The sequence below is a fragment of the Ochlerotatus camptorhynchus genome, unplaced genomic scaffold (genome assembly GCF_037179485.1).
Source record: "Ochlerotatus camptorhynchus isolate MF236.1 unplaced genomic scaffold, CSIRO-AGI_Acam_v1.1 ptg000517l, whole genome shotgun sequence".
Taxonomy (NCBI): Eukaryota; Metazoa; Arthropoda; class Insecta; order Diptera; family Culicidae; genus Ochlerotatus; species Ochlerotatus camptorhynchus.
In genome coordinates this window covers 46,449-72,019 of record NW_027041001.1, presented here as the reverse complement: position 1 = coordinate 72,019, position 25,571 = coordinate 46,449, and the positions used below count along the sequence as shown (strand labels likewise).

The 25,571-nt window shown below is 37.6% G+C and overlaps 1 protein-coding gene across 1 annotated transcript in view; it reads left to right on the top strand.

Moving 5' to 3' along the window:
- Positions 1-23,601, top strand: part of LOC135712922 (liprin-alpha-1-like) — a 95,890-nt gene extending 72,289 nt beyond the window's left edge. The window contains exons 6-7 of the mRNA XM_065236020.1: positions 23,097-23,213; positions 23,275-23,601. Coding sequence (XP_065092092.1) covers positions 23,097-23,213; positions 23,275-23,361 — 204 coding nt within the window. The 3' untranslated portion in view covers positions 23,362-23,601. The remainder of the gene's footprint in view (positions 1-23,096; positions 23,214-23,274) is intronic.
- The last annotated feature ends 1,970 nt before the right edge of the window (positions 23,602-25,571 follow it).

Sequence of the window (25,571 nt, the reverse complement as noted above, 5' to 3'; positions counted from 1 at the left end):
CGAGGACCTTCAGGTGGTTCTAGTGTTTCGAAATTTGCCAAATTCATTCGACGCTCTAATGATGACGGACGATAAGAAGAAGAGTGTTGTGTGCTTTTATTGTGAAAAGCCCGGACATATGAGGAGAGACTGTACACTGTGGAAGCGGCAGAAGAACGAAGGTGGTGCCAGCAGTTCTGAAAGGGGTGAAAACAAAGAGAAGAAGGTTTCAAAGCAGCAAGCGAAGGCTAAAGTCGCGAAGTCCGAAGTGCAAGGATTCGTATTTGGTGCCGGTGAAAGTGCGGTCAAGGACTGGATTGTCGATTCCGGTGCGATTTCGCACATGTGTGCAAATCGCAAGTTCTTTGTGTCGCTAATTGAACCGCGAGCAGATACGCCAAAATCGGTGACGGTTGCCGATGGCAAGCGAGCAGCGGTGAAAGGTGTCGGATCGTGCATGATTTGTTGCTACGGTGAAGATGGTGACGAAATTTCGCTCAGTGAAGTGCTATTTGTTCCTGAACTCGATATGAATCTCGTGTTGGTTGGCAGGCTGGTGCAGAAAGGAGTAGGGGAAACGCTCCTATAGTTGCGGTACGTTAGAAGCGTTAGGTTCCTATAGTTGTGTATGGAGTCTCCATACACAACTATAGGAACCTAACGCTTCTAACGTACCGCAACTATAGGAGCGTTTACCCTACGAGTCATTTTCGACCAGAAGGGTTGCACGATTGTGAGTGGGGACCGAGTTGTTGCTGTTGCGCTGAGGAGCAAGGGTCTCCATCATCTTCCAATGGTGGAACGAGCGAATGTGGCATCGGATCAGTGTCACAAGAAGGGTTGCATCCATGAGTGGCACAGGAAATTGGGACATCGTGATGCTCAAGCTATCCTGGATCTCGAGCGGAAGGAATTGGCAACTGGTATTAAGGTAAATAGCTGCTCTATTAATACTACCTGTTAACCTTGCTCGCAAGGGAAGATGGCTTGGCTGCCATTTTCCAAGGAAGCGAAGCGGAAGTCGAAGGCGATTTTGGACCTGGTACACAGTGATTTGTGTGGACCGATGAATACGGTCGGCGTGAGTATAGTGTAGTGTAGTCATCGATCAAGGTCAACAAATATCGCCGCCACCGACGCCCGGTGTTTTGTTTTTGACCTTGATCGATGACTACAGCCGTTATACCACTCTGTATTTCTTGTCCAAGAAGTCGGAGACGGTGGATGCTATCCGAGATTTCGTGCGCAGTATGAAAACGCAATTCGGTAGGCCGCCAAAGATAATCAGGTCTGATCAAGGAATAGAGTACCGTAACGCGGAGATGGAACGTTTTATGAAACAGAAAGGTATGACAGCAGCAATTAACGACATCATACACGCCACAGCAGAATGGAGTCGCTGAGTTTAAGAACCGTTCGCTGGTAGAGATGGCGCGGTGTGTGGTCATATAATCTAGATTACACTATCGGTACTGGGCCTAGGCGGTCAGTACGGCCAACTGCTTGCAGAACATGTTGCCTACGAAGCCGGTACAGGAGACGCCTTTCGAGATTTGGTGTGGTTCGAAGCCGGACATGAGCTTGCTCCAGGTGTTCGGTACAGAGGCGTACGTTTTCATCTCGAAGGAGAAACGAACGAAGTTGCAGCCGAAGGCAACGAAAATGCCTTTCGTTGGATACTCCCAGCAGCATAAAGCGTGGCGTTTTATTGACTTGAAGACTCACATAATTGTTTTCAGTCGAGACGCTCGTTTCTTGAAGTCGGATGAGAATGTCCAGGATATCATCGAGGACGAATTGCTTCAGTTACCACCGTTGTCAGTAAGGCCGAATAGCGGTGAGGGACTGGAAGAGTCGGATGATTCCGATACTGAATACGAAGTGTCTGGTGAAGAATCGGATGAAGACAGTGACGAATATTTTCGTGCCTTTGAAGAAGAATCTTGCGAAGAAACGATACGTGGTCTTGAAGATCGGAGTCTCTACGAAGATGCTAATGGTAGTGAAGTGTTCCGCCAGGATGATGAATCTATTTCTGTCCAGGAGGAGTCGGCTCGCTTCTAGGAGGAGCAACTCGTAGAAACACCTCGTCGTTCTGGAAGGTTAACCAAAGGTGTTCCACCTGAGTGTTACTTGGCAGATGGCAAGATGGTTCAGTGTCGACAGGAAGAACCTCGCAGTTATCAAGAAGCAGTAAATGGTCTTGAATGTGACCGTTGGAAGGTTGTCATGGATGATGAACTGAAGTCTCTGAGCGAGAATGGAGTCTGGGAGTTGACAACATTGCCATCAGGAAGCAAAGTAATCGGATGCCATTGGATCTACAAGAAGAAACAGGATGAGCAAGGTGAAATCATTTGGTATAAAGCAAGGTTAGTTGCACACGGTTTTACTCAGCGGTATGGTCTTGACCTCGGTCTTGACTACGACAAAGTTTTTGCTCCGGTCGCAAAACAGGTGACGCTTTGTACACTTCTGACTGTCGCTGGACATGACGGAATGCAGGTTAGGCACGTTGACGTGAAGACTGCATATTTGAATGGTGATCTGGAGGAGACTATTTACATGCGAGTACCACCCGGACTGCGCGTTGGAAGTAACACAGTTTGTCGGTTGCGTAAGAGTCTATATGGGTTGAGGCAATCAGCCAGAGTTTGGAACCAAAAGCTGAATGATGTTCTGAAGCGACTTGGATTCAAACAGGTGGACGCTGACCCGTGTCTGTACGTACGGAAAAGGAACGGCAGCACAGTGTACATCCTGGTGTACGTAGATGATATGTTGATCGTTACATCCAACAACGAAGAATACGATGGAGTTGTGAAAGCCTTGGAGAACAAGTTCCAGATCACAAAAATTTGTGACGTGAAGTATTTTTTGGATATAAGAGTGACAAAGCATGTCACGCCTACTGCTTGGATCAAAATTCTTACATCGTCAAGTTGGTTGCGCAGTTTGGACTTGCGGAAGCTAAGGGATCACGGATTCCAATGGACGTCGGATATTTACTGCAAAAGGAGGAGAATGAGAGACTTCCGAACAATGAGAAGTTTCAGAGTCTCGTCGGAGGTTTGCTGTATCTATCGGTGAATACTCGGCCGGATATTGCTATCAGTACATCAATTCTTGGAAGGCAGGTTAGCAAACCAACGAATGCGGATTGGACGGAAGCAAAAAGGGTGTTGCGATACCTGAAAGCGACAAGTGATTTGAAGCTGAGACTGGGTTCCAGTAATGAAAAACTTCAAGGGTATCTTCTTCTTCTTCTTCGCATTTCAAGCTTATTGCATATCGCATAGGGGGAGAGGTAGCTCATCGATTCTTCCGGTTCGCCTCCTAGCATCGTGCTATAATGTACCAGGCGATAACCAGGGTAGTTGATCGATAGCTCGATGACGTCATTTCGTTAACGATGGGACGTTGTCGAGTTGTTGAATAGCAATTATCGTGGTAACTCACCGATTACCTGTCGATCTGCCAAATTTGGAAAGACGTCTGCATTGAATTGTCTCATATAATAATATTCCGCCCACTATATCACAAGAAATTGCGAGTAGCTGAGTGGAATGGAGATAAGTTAAGCATTGGGTACAGGACCAAGTCTCCCCTGGGTGGTGCCAAAAGATGAGCACAATAGAATCATCAAGTTGCCATAAGGCACGGAATGAGACTATTGCATGGCTGGGTAGTCAAAGTCTTCCATTCGTTAGTCATTTCAGGTGGATTAGAACAGGTTTAGGTTTAGGGTGGGCGTTGGCCAGATTTGGATTTTTCAGATGTAATCCTGGATAGGACCCTGTCATTGAACGTCGCGTGAAAGTGGAACTTAATGAAGGCCTAAGTACTTTTTCGTAGTTTTTAGTTTTCGGATTTGAAAGATCGTCGGTTACAGTGGCCTGCGTACTGAGCAGAAAAACGCGGTCCCAGGTCCTTACATATCAAAGAGATTTATGGTAAAATCGCTTGTGTATCGTGTATTTTGCGAAACTCGTTGTTGTCGTTGGTTCCGGGTTTGAATGGATACACAAATTTGAGCAACGGTATTATGTGATATGAGGGGCTCGATGGCCTTAGAGTAACCGTTTTTGCTTACTGAGCAGAACATCATGAGTCTAATCTCTGGCCCATCCACATTCAAGATTCGTCAATCGTTTTATTTTTTAATATGACTACATGTTAATAACAGCAACTCGGTGATTAAAAAGGTGCTCGTCTGCCTAGTGGCAAACGTTTTTGCTTACTGAGCAGAAGACCGTGGGTTTAGTCTCAAGCTCCTTCGCGTTATATGATCGTTAGGACATCAATTCAGCTTATCGTTTACCAAAACGAACCCTGCTGCAAACCCAACCCTCTTATCCAACATCCCAGTGATTCCTCGTGGAAGTGCAGAGGTGTTCTCGGCTTCCATCAAAGCGAGTGTCATGTCAACACAATCCTTCCCATTCCTTTCTTGACCTGTGTTCGGGCGCGGCCGGCGCTGGTATTGCCTAATTTAAGATCACCAGTTTTTACACATTGAGGATGATTGCTAGTCCCAAGCATCGTCTATTGGTTCTCTGTGTAATTACAGCTGATCTGGCAGTAACAGCGTAGCAACCGTGGGCGGTCAATCAAGCTCAAGCTCAGCAAGCTCAAGCAAGCTCAAGCTCAAGCTTTCAAGCTTATTGCATATCGCATAGCTTATAGCGTGTTCTCAACTTAGTGTTCTAGATGCATTTCCACAGTTATTAATTGAGAGCTTTCGATGCCTGTATCATTTTTGCATTTGTATAATTGTGTGGCAAGTCCAATCATACTTCTATGCCAAGGGAAGTCGAGAAATTTTCTAACCCGAAACATTCCTAGACCGGACCGGGAATTGAACCCAGCCACCTCCAGTATGGTCTTGCTTTGTACCGACTGAGCTAAGGGAGGCCCCAAGGGTACACGGATAGAAATCTCCTTATACCTTTTGGCAAATTTCTATTGCTGATTATTCATAAAATGTATAAGTCAACTAATAAGCAGACGCCTTGCAAAAAGCTAATGAAATGTATAAGCGGCCACACATACCTCTTATGCATTCTTATACGACCTATGTGGTTTGTCTTATGGAATGTATAAGGCTGATGTTTTGACAAAAATGCATAAGTGAAACACATGAATGAAATAATTGATTTTCGTTTCGTGTATGCGGACGCCGATTGGGCCGGAAATGTGAAAGACCGGAAGTCGAATTCGGGCTATCTATTCCGATTGGCTGGTGGTTCGATTTCATGGTGTGCTAGAAAGCAAGCATGTGTGGCACTTTCATCGACCGAAGCGGAGTATATCTCGTTGGCTGAATGCTGTCAGGAATTGCTATGGCTTGAAAAGCTAATGAAGGACTTCGGGGAGCCTGTGCAGAAACCGGTGCAGATCTTCGAAGACAACCAAAGCTCCATAAAAATGTTGGACCAGAACGCAGGACTGAAACGCTCAAAGCAAGTGGATACTAGATTTCATTTTGTGCGGGATTTGGCGGAGAAACAGAACATAAGTGTGACTTATTGCCCTTCAGTGGATATATTGACGGATATTTTCACAAAGCCGTTGAACCGGGTAAAGTTGCAGGATATACGCAGATATGAACTAGCCTATGGCTAAAAATCTCTTAAATGAAGATTTAAAAAAAAAGGAGGATATACGCGAGAGGATTGGTCTTCGATCTCTGAAGAGGAGTGATGGCAGCACTGCGCCATTGAGCATCGCGCGTTCATTCAGTCAGTGTAAAAGCAACTGAACAACCATTCATTAGGTACTGCAGCGTGACGTCATAAATGAACTTTTTGACAGTTCAGTGGTACTGTTTACAAGCACAGTCGTTTTTTTCGAAAAAAAATATTCTAAAATTTCCGATTTTTAACTTGAAAATTGTCAAGAACAGCGCGTTGAAAGGATGTTGCTCGTGGACATTGCAGAAGTGTGGTTTACATCTCAATGCAGTCTGTAAAATTATCGAGAAAATCCACCCAAGAAAAAATCGGCTAAGTCCACGTAAATAGTACCACTGAACTGTCATCAGATTGAGGTTAACCCCGACGGTGCAAAACCTAATTGCCGTGCAAGCGGATGAATAAAAACCTCACTTGAGTTTGTTGTCTTGACCAGTAAAGACGTGTTTTATTTACTATGCTACTTCACGGCTAACAATATGATGGTCAGGGGGCGACCCCGGCGTAGAGGTTAGCATCCATACCTCTCACGCCAAAGTCACGAGTTCAAATCTCACCCCCAGACAAGTCACGAATGACCCAAGAGCGTTAAAGTGACTATTAAAAAAAAAAGATGGTCGGCAAGTGAAGATAACAATAACAAACCAACATTTTTACTGGAGCGAAAGTGAGGATACAAACTTCATACTTGAAAATGGGATAGTGTACCAAGAAATTAACCGTACAGCTGTCCTTATATTATTGAAAAAGAGCACAATTAAAAACCAACAAAATCAGAATTCCAGTCTGATGGTTTATCAAATATTTATCGATTATCGGTTGAGTATACCATTGGGCTTATTTGGCTCAGTGTAAGAAGTAAAAGCTATTTACAAAAAATACCAACTTACATTCGAAGTCATTATAAAGATTTCATACAGACAGGTACGAAACTTTTAGTTTATTTCTTTAGTTATCATTTAAATATGTGTTCCGATGGAATAACTGCATTATAGTAGATCTTCTTCTTCTTCTTATTCGCATTTTAAAGCTTATTGATTAGCGCATATTAGCTTATTGCGTGCTCTCAACACTTCCACAGTTATTAATTGAGAGCTTTCGATGCCAATACCAGTGCATGAATTTGTATATTGTGTGACAAGCACAATGATATTCTATGCCCAGGGAAGGCGAAAAAAATTCCAACCCGAAAGATTCCCTCTACCGGATCGGGAATCGAACCCGCCACCTCCGGCTTGGTATTACCGTGCCTTACAGCAGATGTGGTTAGTAAATGAAGCTGTGGTGATATATATATTTTGTATGCAAAAGTTATAAATTTTCAAATAATGGAGCAAGAGATAAAAACTGCATTTATTATTAGATCTCTACTAATATCTATATCTATCTCTAGCCAATACAGAGTGAGATTGTATGCCACCTACATGGGATTATTGGCAGAAGATATTATCCTGGATCATTCTTCTGGTATAAGAATACGAGCTACGAAATGGACTTATTATTTCGGTATTATTTTCCAATACTATATAGTGCTAATTAAATTATGTGTTATCGCATGGACTTTCTACTTTTTTTTATTGCTTTATTTGTTCCAAATTCAAAATAAATTACATTTCCTTTTAACCTAGGTGCTCCTAATTCTACAGTAAATTACCAGCCTTAATTTTTATGATATATTCAAAATGTTTTTACATTGATCCAATTCCGTATTTTAAACAGGTTTTTTTTTAACCTGCATGTCAGTATGACAATTGACATCTTAAAACTAAAAACTAAATCTTATCTAAGTATAAAGGGATTTAATCGTTGCAATTGAGGATTGCAACGATTTTTGTCTGAAATTATTAATTGTTTTGTTGGACATTTGATCTAAAATCTCAACATTCGAAATTCTATGTACCTACCTCGATAGTACATAGTACTGTGTACCAGGGAGGCAACTTCAAAATCATCTTCAGAAGTTTGTTCAGAATCCTTTGAAGTGCTTTTTTTTACGTTCGCATGTGGCGGTGGCCGAGAACATTTCTTCTTGTGAGAATAAACACGCGACGTAAACTTATAGCGAATTAAAACTATATTGTAACATATATTAACAGCAGAGGAATTTATACCTGGTCGGAACTGGGAGCGTTTCCTACCTGTAACTTAGAACGAGATTGTAGGATCGCTTTGCGAGTCTTACATTCCCAAAAAATAGGTTTGTGGTTTTCACCTCGTGCTTTGCGTGAGAGGAATCACCACAATTCATGCATTTATCTGGCATGTAGCAATATTTTGTTCCGTGATCCCATCCCTGGCACTGGTTTTGGAAATTTCCTCCAGTCTTCCAGAAGTGTTCCTACTTCACTCGGACATGGAGTATAAGGCTAGCTTTTTCTAAGGCCTTAAGGTTGTTTAGTTCACTAGACTTGAAGTGAACTAAATAAAAATCATTAGAAATCCCGTTGCGCAAATCGTCAGGACGGGATTTCATTTTCATTTTAATTACTTGGACTGACACAACTCCAAGTATTTTTTTATTCCCAGAGAAGCCAAGAAAGTTTCCAAACTGAAAAGTTCGTTGACTGGTTTAGGGATCAAACCGATTAATAATTTTTCCATCTTACTGTATTTGTGATACGGTACGATCGAAAAATTATTAAAAAAAAATCGGATTACATCGTAAGACTTTTCAAATTAAATTTGTTATTACATATTAAATCGCTTATGATGTTAAATCAACTCGTTTAAAAATGAATTGAAAAGTGCAGGTATATGGTCTCCACTTTTATACGTATAAGCCATTTTTTTGCATTCTATACGATTTGATCGTTTGTATATATGTTTGTATATCACAAATACAACAACAAAACTTGATATACGCGCATTTTGGTTGTCTAAGAACCTATGGTTTATCTGAAAAATTTGCCGTAAAGTATCCCAACCGGATCAATTGTGCAAGGGTTACGGGATCAAGTTCCATCCCCCGTAAGTCACGAATTACCTATGATGTCAAGTAAAACCTTTTAAAGTGACAATGCTCTGCAAGTAGTATCTCACGAACACTAATGCAGCGTGTATGATTCATAGGATTTTGACAACTCTTTCATCAAAGAATGTGCAGTTTTTATGCAATACATGTGCAGCTGAAGAATCTATAATAATAATATTAATAATAATAAAGCTACTGTTACAAGTGGACATACATTTATTATGGGTGTGTCACTAAAAGTATCCAATCCCAATCAACCCATTTGATCGAAAGAGATGCAATTACCTCATAATTTGTTCTAACCCTGCTGGTGATCGTTCAATTAAATGGCGCAGTAAATAGTGCTTGAACAATAATTCTTGGAAATCTCAATGACTAGTATTCAAGTTTTTTTTTTCATAAATTGGCAACTATTGTACACTACCCAAGCAAAGTCAGAAATCAAATTGAATTCTAAATTTGATGTTGTGATTTCGCTGATAATGATTGCTCAGGTTGCTGTCGTTTTGTTCGTTTTAACGGTTAAAATATCAAAATAAAGAGCAAAGCAATCTTCCTGTGACATGACATTGAAAACTATCTCTGCTATCAGTGAGATGATGATGATGGTCCCACCTCTTACCCCTACAAAGGTTTGAGCTGGACGAGTTATCTTTAAGATAATTAAATATAAACATTTTAACCAGGTTTGCAAACAAAATCGAGCTGGTTACAATTACAGATATAAATGTCCTGTTAAATATGTTATAGGCATCAACCAAAAACATTCAAAGGTGTAACTAGTTATCAAAAGTCCAAGTATAGTCCTCGACAATACTTCCATTTACACGTGACCTGGGATTTACACGTTTAAGCTTCCGCAGTGCCAGGACTATATCCAAGGAAACGACTTCCAGCCAATCCTTTACTAATTCAAGGCTTTTGCCACAATTTCCACGTATTAGTCATTTATACCTGTATTCCGCGCGCGAGGCTCAAACCATTGTAGACTACTCAAAGTTATTTTTACTATTACTACTACAAAATCAAAAAACTAAAAATCCATCATCACCATCGAGGCAAACAATGTTGTTTTTTGTATATGCTACACAAATTACTAAAATGTCTTGATGACAGTCTCCATACAAAATAATCCGTTAGTGATAACTTTGTCAAGATACATGATTTACCCATTCATAAAAATTTAACTGCTCAATAAACAGCTTTTACATGTAAAATGCAGCGTCTCTTGAATTCTGTAAGTGTAGTTGCACGCTTGATGTGTCTAGGCATCGAATTGAAAACATTTATACCTTTGAAAAATAATGAATTTTGTGAAGCATTATTCAAAAGATGTGGTGTTCTTACTTCATCCGCGTTTTTAGTGTTATATCTATGAAAATCACTTCCTCTTTCAATCCGATCACACAAATATCGAGGCAGCAAACCGTTAACTACTTTAAAAATAAACACCATAGTCAAAAACACAATTCTTTGCTTCACTGACAGCCATTGCAAAGCGTCCAGCATAAAAGTTGAGGAAGTGAATCTATTACATCTTAAAATCAAACGCATTACTTTATTCTGCAAACGCTGTAATCTCGATATTTGTGTTTCATTGGCCAAAAATAAAATGGAAGGGCAAAAGTCTAGATGAGGGGAGATGATTGATTTGTATAACTGTATTTTACTACCAATATTTAAATCGTTTTTCAAGCGACATAGGATTCCATACTTCTTGGCAATTTTCTTGATGACATTGTCAATATGAGAATTGAACTTGAGTTTGTCATCAATAATCACGCCAAGATATTTAATTTCCTGAACGCGATCAAGTGTCTCATCATCAATAACAACAGAGACATCATCATCTACACGATTCCGGGAAATTACCATGAATTTAGCTTTACTTATATTCAATTTCAATTGTTTATACTTCAACCATCTACTTAGAGAACGCAAATCTTCATTCAAGCGTGAAACGGCTTCTTCTAAATCTTTAGCTGCAATGAATAACACAGTATCGTCAGCAAAAAGATTAATATCACAAAACCGTAAAACTCGTCGCATGTCATTAATATACATAATAAATAAAAGGGGCCCTAATACACTTCCCTGAGGCACTCCAAGGTCATTGTTAACGGGACAAGATACAAAATCATTAAAAACAGTCCTTTGTGTTCTGTCAGATAAATAGCTTTCAAACCATTTGTATGCAGAACCCGAAATTCCAAAGCGCTTGATTGTTCTCAACAATAAGGGCCTAGAAATTGTCTCAAAAGCGCGTTTTAGATCCAAAAACACAGCAACAATCGTATCTTTATGCTCCAAATTTTCTTTCCATTTAGCTAACACTAAGTTTAACGCGGTTTCACAAGAATGGCCTTCCCGGTATCCCGATTGTTCCGGTATCAACAAACAGTTACTATTTAAATATTCTAACAGCTGGCCTTTTACAACAAGTTCTAAAATTTTCTCTAATGTGTGCAACATGTTGATGAGACGAAACTCTTCGGCTTTAATCGTCCCAGCAACTTTTTGTATAGGAACAACTAAAGATTCTTTCCAAATATGCGGCACGTGCCCAGATTGCAATGATTGATTTATAAGGTCCCGCAGAGTGTGTCGAATGACATGAAAGCAATCTTGAATAACTCTAGCATTAACATTATCTACTCCAGCCGTTTTTCCTAATGAAAAGCAAATATTTTTAAGTTCATCTAATGTAATTGGGTGAAAACCATTAAATCTACAATTACTATTAATCGGCTGTTTTATTTCGTCCGGTTCATTGATCAGTTCAATAGATTGATTGATCAGTGAAACGCTCTCGACGAAATAGTTATTAAACTTAGAAGCAATTACTGGTTCTGACTGTTCTAATATGCCATCAAAAGTTATGGTCCGCGATTTACAATTACTAGGCTTCATCAAAGATTTCGAAATTTTCCATAACTCTTTGCTGTTGTTTTGATGCTGATCAATTTTCCTCTGAATATATTCACATCGAGTTTTCTTAATTGATTGTGAATATTTATTACGCGCGACCGTGTACCTATTCCAATGATTATCACTATTAGATCTACAAAACTTTTTGTACCATTTGTCCCTCTTACGTTTAAGACGCAAAAGATCCAAATTGTACCAGCTGTTCGAGTTTTTCAAAGTAACAAACTTTTGTTCAACTAATTTATTGGTACAAGTTTTCAAAACGTTAGTAAGAACAGCTGCATCTTCATCTAAAGTTCCGGTAACTAATGGAAAATCTACGCTTCTCTCAACAAGATTCGAAACAGCTTGCTTCGAATATTTCCTCCAGCACTTTAATTTTACAAAATTATCGTTATCGTTAACACTGTCTAAAACATTAATTACTAAAGTTTCATGATCGGTTATTTTCAAATCAGCTTGAGTAACTGAACTGCAGAATCAAAATTAGAATAAACATGGTCAATCAAAGTTCTACTGTGCCGGGAAATACGCGTACATTCACTTACTAATTGTTTTAAATTAAAGAAATCAGCTAATTGCTTCAGATGGTTCGAATTGCTAGTATCATGCCAATTAATGTTAAAATCACCCGCAAGTATATTTCATTTACTAGAATCTAAAAATGTCTCGAACCAGTTCTCTAAAATTTCAATAAAACGCTGATTACTTGAACTCATTCACCCGTTGACCGCTGACTAGAGCGAACCACAAAACTGCCTACCAGTCAAGTGTAGTGAAGTTCTCTTCGGAAAACCGCGTGAAATTGGAAGCCATTTTTAAGTTTTTACGGTGTTTAAGTGGATTACAGTGATTTCATTTAAATAGATCGAGAAAGAACCTTTATTTGTTTAACTTTTATTAATTATCTAAGTGAAGAGAAAAAATCGGTGTATTTGTTTAGGTTATATTAAGTTTAGTTAGGTTAAGTGTACAGATAGTGGTAAGCGGTAATCTATGCTTGATTAACAAGCATGGATCTATCGGACAGTAACAGGCAGCCTGAGCCGCCAGATAAAGGTAAGGACATGGTTGAATATCCAGTACCCCCTACATCGGATGAAGACATGGACAACGATGACGACTTCCGGGGCTTTCCGGAGGATGACATGATAGACCAGTCTCAACAGAACAAGAAAAGACGAGAAGAAAAAGACACAAAAGAAAGCGATAAGAAACGAACAAGATCAAACAAGTCTAAAAGCACATTAACACAAGCTACAGCTAACACTTTTACACTACAAACAAAATCATCATCAAACACACTAACACAACCATCGGTATCTCAAATGACGAATACACTAACAACACCACCACCAAACTCACTAACACAATCACAACCACTAACAATCCCAACCATACTAACACAAACAAAGCCTGGAACTTCTAACAAAAACAATGATAAAAGCATACACATCAAAAACAACGCATACAATGTTATTTTCATCGAGCCAATTTCGATTAAAGAAGGACAAAAACTTCTGGAACCAATGGAAGTAGGAAAATTCCTACATGATTCACAATTGGACCAATTCACGGAGCTCAAAAGAGCAGGACAATATCGATACAAAATGACCTACAAAAAACCACAGGATACAGAGAAAATTCTCAACGCGGCATCACTCCTGAAAAACAACAACTACAAGGCGTACATTCCGAAAATGCTAACCGAAACGACAGGTGTCATCAAAGACATTCCTCCATCGTTCACCGAAAGAGAAATTCGATTGAATGCAATCTGCAGCAAAAAAAATCACAGGTGTTGAACGAATTAAGAGGAAAAAGGACAACGAACTGATCAACACAAGGACGGTTAAAATTACCGTAGAAGGCCCGGAACTACCGAGAGTGGTACAGATCTACGGAGTATACTGTAAACCGGAAATATACATCTACCCTGTGAGAATCTGTAACAAGTGCTGGAGACTTGGACACAAGGCTGCAGCGTGCAAAAGCAAGGAAACATGCCTAAGATGCGGGAAATATATCTCCGAAGAACACCAAGGATGCGACGAAAGAAACCCAGTGAAATGCAAGAACTGTGGAAACAAACATCTACCCACCGATAAAGACTGTCCAGAACGTAAGAGAAGAGAACATATCAACGCAGCTATGATGTTAAACAAAATGACTTTCACAGAGGCAGCAGAGCTCTATCCGAAAACACAAAACAGGTATGCTATTCTGGAGTCTATCGATGAATTCCCAAGACTGGAACGTCCAAATAGACCAAACCCAGGATTCAGACAAGAGGTAGAAACCACTGGAAAAATCGACTACAGCAAAGTAGTCGAAAGACTAATGAAACCAAAGCCAAAACCAACCATTGTTAAAAACATGTTCCCTCAAGAGGAACACATCCCTGAACAGGTAACTGTAATAACAAACAACCCACATGCAGTATCCGAAGCAGAGCGAATTCAGACAATGTCAAAACAACTACACAACTTTTTTACAACACTTCTACAGCACAACGTGGAAGGTAAAACCGACTCGGATCCGAGCTCGGACCTTCTTTTAATCGAAATTGGCACAATGATTAAAAACATAATTGAAAAAATTGAAGCAATAAATCCACATAAAAAATAGTTAAACTTTTCTACAATAATGGACATCTTCACTGAAAGTCTAAATATTTCACAACTTAACATACACAGTCTTAGACCATTACAAAAACGAGAAAGTCTTAAAACATATTTAACAACTAAAAACATACACATTTTTTTAATCCAATAAATCTGGATTAAAGAAACAGAAAAATATAAATTCTTAAACTATTCTTTTTTTAAGAAATGTAGACCTGATGGCTATGGCGGATCAGGTATACTTACACACCCGACTTTACAAGCAGAAAAAATTATAATTCCTAATGTCGATCTTGAACTAGTAGCAGTTAAAATTAAAAATATTAAAAATCCAACTATTTTTATTTCTATGTACATTCCTCCAGATACTACAATAGAAGATTTAAAAACCCCACTAGAAAATTTATTCAAGTTTATTCAACATAGTAACATACCAATAATGTTAGGCGGTGATCTCAATGCACATCACCCGATATGGGATAGTATTGCTATAAAAGCTGATCGCAGAGGAGATCTAGTGAGTGACCTATTAGAAAACTATGACGTCATTTTTCACAACACCGCAAAAATTTTGCGCATATTAAACCTATAATTAATAACCTAAGCAAATTCACAGAAATGGACAATCTACCTAAAAAATACACCTTTTTGGAAAAAATAACATTTGAGAATAATTATTTAGTCATACAAACAAGTAGCTCAATTATATCAAACGAAATTAAAAGATGTATAGAAGAAATAGAAAAACTACCCATAGTAACAGAAATCCCAAATTTGAAAAAGCAAAATATGAATGAATATACTATTAGATCTTTAACAAATGATTTCATTCAAAATACATATGAGAACCATATTAAAATTTATACAGATGGCTCGAAAACTTCAAATAAATGCGGTATAGGTATATGGCTAGAAAACAAAGAATCAATTAGTTGCAAAGTAAACAGTGAACGCTCAATAATGAACGTGGAACTTACAGCAATTAACATAGCGATTGATATAATAAATGTTCAACCAGAGACCTTATTTGTAATATGTTCCGATTCAAAATCAGGTCTTATATCGTTAAAATCAAAGAAAATTAAAAACAATTATCTAATTACAGAAATTTTAAACAAACTAAAAAACTCTACGAAACAAATATCCCTCCAATGGGTTCCAGGACACAAGGGCATAATCGGAAATGAAAAAGCTGATAATCTTTCGAAAAAAGGCTGTACTAGCACAAATGCGATTTATTCCAAAATACCACTAACAGACGCATTTAATTTAGCTAAAGGAGAATCACTAAATGAATGGATTTCTCTATACACAGAATTGTCTAAAGACAAGGGTCTTCGCCACTTTAAAATTTATCCAATCCCTACACGTAAGCCCTGGTTTTACAACATAGGCCTGGAAACACACGAAATCATTAACATAGGAAGACTAAGGACATTTCACACGATGACGAAAGAAAAACTTTACCAATGGAAACTCATAAGTAATGAAAATTGTGACGAATGTGGGGTCAAGGAAGATATCAACCACGTCCTTTTTATTTGCACTAAATACATTGAAAATAGATATAAATTCAACTGCTTGCTTGCTAACGATAACACTGATGACTTGCTTGAGAACGCCGGAACAAATACATACCGAGAAATAGCAAAATTCATTAAAATAAACAAAATTCAAATTTGATACACAGCGTATAAAGGTTTTTTTTTTCAATCTAAATTCATAAACAAACACCAGTCCATATGATTGGTGCACTGTCAACCATAATAAACCCTGTAAAAACGGTACAAACCGTTTACGTCAAAACAGAGAAAGAGGCGAATGATGCCCAATAAAAACTTCACTACTTGACATAACTTGGCAGTGTAGTCCGTCAACAGTGGACTTGCCACTAAAGGGTGAAAAGAAGAAGATTACTTGAACTGGGAGAATGATACAAAACACCATAATTACCCATCTTCATGCCACGTTCAACTGTAATGCCTAAGAACCAATTGCCATCAATAACTTCGTTTTGGCGAAGATTGAATTGAACTGATTCTTTGACATAAATAGCAACACCGCCAGTGTGCCTTGAATGTGACAAACAAGCAGCAGCTTTATATCCCGGAATGCTATACTGATCAAAAGATTCAATTTCTACAATATGTGTTTCTGCTAACAAAACCAAAAGTGGACGATTATCTTCTACAATCTGACGTAATGTTACGTAGTTTGTAGATAACCCCGCAATATTCAAATACAAAATCTCTAATTTACTCACATTACTACTGGAACTTGGTTGCTATTTATTGAAATGTAAGCTGCTTTTTTTCTGATCATATAGTTTTTTATACACAAAACAATTAGAACTAAATGCTGCGTGGTTGACGTCCAGATTTAATTTACGCTCCTTATTAGTTTTTAAACAATTAACGCATTTCAATACAGTTGACGTACACTTAGAGGTGCTATGTTGTTTGCTGCATCTAGAGCATCGTTCCCAATTTTTGCAATCCGTGCTTTTGTGCCCAAATTCTCCACATCTGAAGCACCGCAAAACATTAATCGCGGGAACTATCGAGCACCGATCAAACCCTACATTTACTTTTTTCGCACATAACAAACATTTATACGTCTCGATATCGACTTCAATCACAACACTAAACTTGTTGTAAGTGAAGCGTGAATTTTCAAACATGTTAACTACTTTTACATCATTAATTGCGATGTCTTCATTTTGACTTTTTAAGAAGTCAATGAAGACATCGGAGGAATACTGATCGCTCATGCCCACCACTTTTAACATTGGCACCGATGTGGGAACAACAGCGTTGTAGTTTTCACCCAAATTGCTCTCAATGCCCTTTTTCACCTCATTTACATTGTATCCTGTTGCACACTCAACAATAATGGAGCCATCTTTCCCGTTTCTAAAGTTACTAATTTTGTGTGTTTTTGGATCCAGGTTTGTTTTCAAAAACGTGCGAGTTTCCTCGCAGTCTTGTTTGGACTCTTTAGGTTTAATCACAATGACCGGGCGAGCCTTACGGTTGTTCAGTTTTTTACTTTCAAACTTACTTTTATCATTTTCAACTTTATTTTTACTGATATTCTTACTTTTACCGTCCCCTTGTCCGTTTTTCAAAGCATCCGCGAAACTACATTTAACTTTATCATTAGTAGAATTCTCTTCGTCATGACTATTACTATTACCATCGGGGATTTGACCCGCTTCAGAGGGAATCGGCCCAGATCCACTGCTATTATTCATTGCAACTAAATTTTTGTCCGCAATAATTCTCGAAAATGAACAAGTCATATTTTCCAATTTTTCATTTAATAATATTTCAAGTCCGCCAACGGCTTCCTTCAGGGTACCATTTACATTTAAACGGATAGCTTCCATACCGGTCTTCAACGCGTTATCAATTTGAGCAGCAATCTGATCTCGTATGTTTGTGATCGAGGCCGAAATAGAAGATATTCTCTTCACTTCTTCCTCAATATTTCTAACATGCGAGATCGAATCACTCGGCTCGTCACAACTAGACAGATAATCGTCACACTTGTATAGGAGATTAACATTCTCCATGACAACCTTTGCCGTACTCCTTGTAAGTGTAGTGCATCTCATGTGGAACACACGAGAACACTTACCACTACAGGTTAACGGCAGATCGCTTGCCATTACCCCCGACTCGCATTTTGGACATTCCATTTCTACCTAAACACAGTCAACAGACGCTGCATGCAACAATACACAGGGTACAGAAGAGACAATTAAATATCGATTTCACCGCCGCAGCTACTATAGGAAAGCAATTGCTTCCTTTCAGTGCGCCCGGGGGGATCGAAGAATAAGCAAAATTTTACGAGAACGGCTACTTTTGTAACCTGTTCTCCTACTTATCCTCTTATGAAATACAATTGGGCACGCGTTGCAATTAATCAATCGCGGCACACAACACAATTTCACACGTAATTAAAAATATTTTTTTCACTGCACAACAAATTGAACTACACTGTTTGCCATCACACAGAGCAATCGAAAATTGAGAGCCAACTGAAAACTCAATTTGATATCAATTTTTCCTGTTGATAACAAAACAAGTATTCAATTTGATGTTATGCTAAGGCAATGAAAACAAACCCGTAACAAAATATTTTTAAAGAGCAAATGTATACGCAAAATGAAAACAAAATTTGGTATCAAATTTGTCAATGTGTAAACTGAAATCAAATTATGATTTCAGTTGGATGTTGATATCAAAACTTGATTTCAATTTGCTGTCATTTTGATGCTGGACTTTGCTCGGGTAGGTACAGTGTATTAAAATTCAACTTAGTGACTGAGTAGAAAAGTATTGCTCTCCATTTTCACTAACGGAAATTTTACACGGTAGTGTTCGTTTAAAACTGAGTTTACTCAAAGCGATTTTTTATATCTGTGTGAAACCGAACTACGTCTGTGATTGCTATATGTGGGTACATTTTGTGAAAAATGAAAATGGAACATGTAACAAAATTATGAAAGATTTTGAACGTAATAACTCAGCTTCCCCTGGACCAATTTCAATAATTTTATCATCAATCGATCAGATATATTTCTACATATCTGTTAAATTCAAGACTTTCTCATTTTTAAAATGTCACTATTGAAAATTGCACGAATGTGCAACTGTTGCTTTGATAATTAAAATTATCACTGATTGCCTTCGAAAAGCGATTTCCCTAACACAGATTTCAAAGTTGAATACCATCCGGTCTCACCAAACGGTTTTTATTCAATCACCGCGTGGTGAGTGGTGGTGTTCTCCAGTACACAACGAAAAGCTACCTGAAAGCAGCGAGCTGCTGCCCACATGACCATCCATAGAAGGAGGAAGAAGCCGGACAGCTATTGATCGGAATCAGTAGCTCTTCGTGAGTCGCTGTGGGACATCTATGTCAAGCCCGTCATACTAAAGAGTATAAACAGAGAGAACCCCGCTCAAATTGCTAATCCTACACAAAACACAAGCTCCTGCTACAGTTAACAAATAAGATTTATTATATAAGACCACGTAGTCCTACGTCACCATTGCGTACAATCCCATACGGCTGTCCCTTGTAGTTTTGTCAGTGCGAACCTCAACCTGTGGGGAGAGTGGACACACTTGATCCCCTATTTTTATTATGGATATATCTCAGTGAAACTATATCTTTTGAAAGTTTATAAATACCCAAAAGGCTCCAAAGTGATGTATTAATTCCCAAAACTACGTTTTATCTGACATGTCTAAAAACGCATTATTAAAAATTGATACCTCTTCGATGATATGCTGTATCTATAAAGAAGAAGGGACTCAGGGACTTTCCATGTTCTTTTTTTTAATCTCTATCCTCTGACATGATATATACATTCCTAAAAGTACGTAGAACTTCAGTGAAATCCAATGTGAATTTCAAGATAGTTCTGAGTAAAATTCCAGGGCAATTCTGAAGAGCATTCAATAATATTAATTCTGAGGAGAGTTCGTAGGAGAGTTTAAAAACTAATTTCGTGGAGTATTCCTATGCAATTCTTAGAAAAATGTCAAGGCAACTCAAACGAAAATACAGTAGAGAAGTTTCTTTTCTTTTAATCAATTATCGATTTCAGAAGTAACCTTTATAGAATTCATACAGTATTGTGATGAATATGAATGGAATATCAGAGTGATAGATAGTCTTCAGTTAGACTTCATAGTTGATTGTACGAAAATTCATAAAATAAATCAAAATAAATTCAGTGCAGGGGTCCAATGTAGTTGACAAATTTCCAGAATCACGTTAGCGTTAGCGTTGTTATGATATACTTCGTAGATTGGATACTAGCGACACTCATGTCTCTTCTGAAATTCCCAGTTAGACTACTTTCAGGAATAATGCTGGGGAGTAAACATTGGTTCCAATCTAAACAAGAGTAACAGAAGCATGACTGTCGCTATTCCCGGCCACGCCCATCTTTACCATAACTAGGGATAGGGAAGGAAATGTTTATGTAGTACTTACTTAACGAGAGGCCGCCGACTTAGCGACACCCTCATAAGTGCTACGGAGTTGGAGGGTTGGGTAGGGTATTCGGTTAGGATTCACCTCAAGTTGGCGATGCAACCGAAAGTATGTATTGTTTATTTGTTGTTTTTTTTTAAATCTCTCGATAGCCGGCTATCGAAAGAACATATTCATTTTGTTTAGTGATCATGAATTTTAAGAGTCATGGCGGAGAGCTTGGGATTAAACCCATGATTTTCTGCTCAGTAAGCAAAAACGATCCCTCCAGGGTCATCGAGCATCTCAGAACCATAACGCTTCCCGACAATACAAGACTACGTTTTCGCTTGATAAGCAAATAGCTTCCGAGGTTAATGTTCAAAATCAAATATACAAATGATGGTGGCGATTTATTGTGCTGTGGAAGAGCTTGGGGTTAAATCCACAATTTTCTGCTCAGTAAGCAAAATCGATCCCTCCAGGGTCATCGAGCATCTCATAATCCACAGCGCTTCGCGTCAAAGTACGAATATATGGATGAACTATCTATTATTGAATAACTATTATTTACGATAATTACATGAAAGAAATAAAATATCAACTACAAACAAAACGTGACTACTAAAATCTCAAAAAGATATTCTCACAAATATATTTCACGCAACCAGGAATCTCAAAACCATTAGACGCTATAAGGGGCTGTTCATTAACTACGTAGACAGTTTTTTGGGAATTTTGACCCCCCCCTCCCCTTGCGTAAACAATTGTCCATACAAAAAATTTAAAATTTGTATTGGCCGTGGATAATAGCCAACCCCCCTCCTCCCCCCCCTACACTGTCTACGTGGTTTATGAACAGCCCCTAATGATACTCTGCACATGTTAGACACAAGAAGAGGCCAAAAAGCAAGTGTCCGACACTTGCCAAATCCACTTGCAGTCACAATCAACAATTCTACGAATCGCGAGAGCTAACGAATCATAAAACCGCTGACTGCGACACTCTGAAAGCGAAATTGACAGGCTCTATGCGTCAAACACCCGTCCTTCAATCTCCTCCCGCATCCAACAACACAAATCTCCATTACAACATCTAACGAATTCAAAACTCCGAACATCACTCATCTATAGTAAGTGAGTGGAAGCAACCCTGCATGCAACCATTCTTCATGATACACTTTTTCTGCTTATCTTTCTATTAGGCCTGTAGACATGCGTTAACTTCAAAACTTCTAACCAAACTGGAAAAATTTTCAGACCACAAAAAAAAACTTGAACAAAACTTTCAAAGGTAATTACAAGTAAAATAAATATTGATTATTTTACGCAAAAACGAGCAAGTAATATTAAATCTCTTGTATCGTATGGTAATGCAAATTGACTTTAACAAAAATAATAAAATATTAGTAAAATTATATGCAAAATTTACTAGAAGATCATTACTTTATTGGTGAGAAGTTTCTAATAAGCCCTCCCAGTTCCTCTGTATACAGAACAAATCTGATACTATAATCAGAATTGCTCAGTCTGCATGAAGTAGCCGATTTCATCAAGGAAGTTCTATTAACAACCAAGAATTAATCGTTTGAGGCATATGCAGTCTGATGCAGAAAATAAATAAGATTCCGAGTCATCGGTTATTCTTAACTTTTCATACTTAGAAGAGTTTCTGGAACATGAATTCGAATTTCAAAATTTACAAAAATATTCAAAATGCTGGACGATTTAACATTTTAATATAAATCAAATATCGGAGACATCGAAACACTTATATTATTTTATTATCGAAATATTTAAGGATTCTAACAAAAACATGATATTTGAAAGAAGTTGTGATCCTCCAAACCAAGTAAAAATTTGATCATTTTTTATAAACCAACGGATCACTTCCATTAGGATTTTGCTCCCCTTTGTTTGACGCCTGGAGCCACCTTTAGTATAGGAAATAACATTTTCAACGGTATAAAAACATTAATAAAAAGATAAATAGATTCCTAGATAAATCATTTTGAAAGGAGTGTCGAGTTCGTTTCAGTGAGGTGCTCGAAGGGTTAATGTTTAATTGAAACAAAATACAAAAAGTTAGATTACTGGTAAAATATGAAAGCAAATGGATATTTTGGGTGAAAGTGCTTTATATGAAATATAATTTCTGGTGAGAGATGGATTTTTTTTAACTTTTAGAATGAAACATCAGAAAAGACTCTCACTGATCGGGGTTTAGAATATAATCCTTCCCTAACTTTTTCTTGATTTTTTTTTTTAAACTTCTGCTTGATTGTTTCAGTATGTATTTATTTGTATAATTTTTCTATAATAAAAAAAAAAACAAAATGAAAAATTCCGCGGAATATTACAACATTTCCGTTTAGTTCCACTTTCGTGTTGTAAAAATTTAGAATTTTGTTACGCGCATTTTGCGGAATATAATTGATGAAAAATTCTGTTTTGTTTCGTATCGACCATAAACCCTTAGGTTGAGTGTACTTCATCGACGCGGAGAGGTGTCATATTATGTATTGTCGTACAACTCTACTCGTACACACTACCGAAAACCGTTTTTACTCTCGTTCTATAATACGTTATACATAGTGTCGGTAGGAGCGCGCTGCAACCGCACAATGATGCGCTATAATGTACAAGCACTATGTATAACGTATAGAACGAGAGTAAAATTGATTTCGCTAGTGGGTTTTTCCAGATTTCAACTCTTATGACAATACGCAGTAAGCAATTCACTTTGATCAAGTTCCATAATGAGGTCCCTGGTTCTGCTGTCTGCAATAGCACTTACAAATTAATTGACTTATTAGAATTTTGTATATCACTGGAATTTATTATATTTGTTTATTCGACTTACTATTGAAATGAAAAATTCAAATGTGGTTTAAATTATTATTTCAGGAATATGGAAATAACTTGTTAGAGTCTGGTGTACATGGAGCGCTCGTTGCGCTGGATGAAGGTTTTGATGCTAATTCATTAGCATTAGCCCTTCAAATTCCAACACAAAACACTCAGGTAATGTATTTAACAAAATAACAATGAGATGATTTTTTAATCCCTTCGTTTTATTTTACAGGCAAGGCAAACACTAGAGGCAGAATTTAACAAACTTCTCGAATTTGCCACAGATAGGCGAATAGACACTGATCAACTAAAGTCTTGACACAATGCAAATATATCTAGTCTACAAGAATAATAAAAACATGAAACTAATATAAATAATACTAGCAATTGTCATTAGTCATGCCTTAAGGCAATATAATAGTAATCTTTATTATCTCTGTAAATATTTGATAAATTTTAATGATAGCAAACTACACTTAAGATTATCTATTACAATGTATTATAAACAGATAGGATGAAATTAAATTAACATGGCATAACGAGCAGTATTCAAACACAAGTTTTTACGTAATGGTCCTGAAAATTCAATATATTATTCATATGATTTATTTATTTACTTCTGTTCATCAATCAAAACAATCAGAGAAAACAATTACATACCCTTAAATTTAAAACATCCACACATGGACTTTATTGCTGAATTAGGATTTTTTTTAATCTCGACAGTTCGGTAATTATAATCTATAATATAATCTGCAATTTTCGGAAAAAAAATAATCAATAGTCGACGTAAGACTTTTGTAAGCAATGACTTCAAACATCAATTGGGATTTTTAAGAGTATTGAGGTAAATGCATATTCGTAATCTGCATTAAAAGTGGAACCTAAACCCAAAATTTCATCAATTTTGGTACACTGGAACTATTTTAAATAAATACGATTACATTTGTGAAAATCACCTTATTAGAGCTCCTCGGTGTCATTTTATATGGGCGCGAGCTGTCAGTTTGTTAGTTTAGTGTCAAACAGTGAAGTTATTATTTTGTTTTCAATCTTGATTTAAAAATCAAGATGAAAGTGTGTGGGTACGAAAAAAATATCGCTGTGCTCAGAAAACGAAGCTCTTTTAAATGATGAATAAAAATCGATACATTTTTCAAAATTAAAGAGCCCAATTGGTCGAAACTACTATCTCGCCCAAGATGAAGCTAGTTTACGTGGGCGAGCTGGCAGTGTAAAAAAAAATCAATATTACAGTTATCGATGAACATGAACTAGCCTACGACTAAAAAATCTCAAAAATAAAGTCTATAAAAAAAAAGTATAGCCGTGATTAACAAAAGAGAAATCGACTTTCTCTTTTGTTAACCACGGCTATACTATTTTTTATAGACTTTATTTTTGAGATTTTTAGCCGTAGGCTAGTTCATATCGTCCATGAAAGGTGGGGCCTCAGAAGGAGGACCCCCAATAGAGAAGTTTTTACAGTGTTTACCTCAACCGAAAATTGGTTCCTGGCTCGAACGTACATTTACACAACATATTAAAGACACAAAATTAAAATCTGAATAAGACAGAGCTCCACACCGGTGGAACCGGGAGGGCCCCCACCAGGCAGAGATGTCTCAACAGTCGAAAGAAATTAAAAAAGACTAAACTTTAAAATACAATGCAGCATCCTATTATGTCTATAGTAGAGACTCTTTCTTATATTAAAACACGTCAGGTTTAGGTAGCATCAGAAGTAAGACTACTTTATTTCAGATATGAGGGTATACATCTCTATAGAGAATGAGAATGTTCTCTTTTACTCATAGCTCTGAGCTTTGCTATAAAGAGCGAACCGGTACACTACAGTTCTCCATCCTTTGACAAGATTCTTCAATGAATCTATATAATTACTAATTCATGCATTAATTGATTACTTATTCAGTTACACATTTAAAATTCAATTATGATAATTCGATAGCACGTAATGCTTAGTCACTTTTTCTTTTCTTCGCTGGCATCTTCGTCGAAACATCTTGCTTGAAAGCATTTCGCTGGCATTGATTCCTCAAACGCTCGGACCTTCTAGTTCCTGTAATCAAACAATGAGAATCATCGTTATCCGTTCTAACAGTAGAACGGTTGGGAAAGGTTTCTTCTTCTAGAAATCCGTAGAATTCAGGTTCTTCATCATCTTCGCGAAGTCTTTTATTGCTTAGTTTTACAATCGAGTTCCTTGTTAAACGTTTGATTTCATTCAAACGTAACTGATCTCGGTGTGCCGATGTAATGTGTCCATTTATAGAAATTTGGAAAACGTTTAGTGATATTCTTTTCACAAACGTAGCGTCTAACCATCGTTTAGCATTTTTAGGACGATGATTCCGATACCATAATTTATCGCCTGGCATCAAGTGACTAAAATTATCGACTTGAGAAACAACCCGATCTAACTTAGGATTCCTTGCCTTGACCGAATCCTGATGATGGGGAACCAGGTTATTTTTATAATGATTCGTGGGATTCATTAGATCGAAAAGA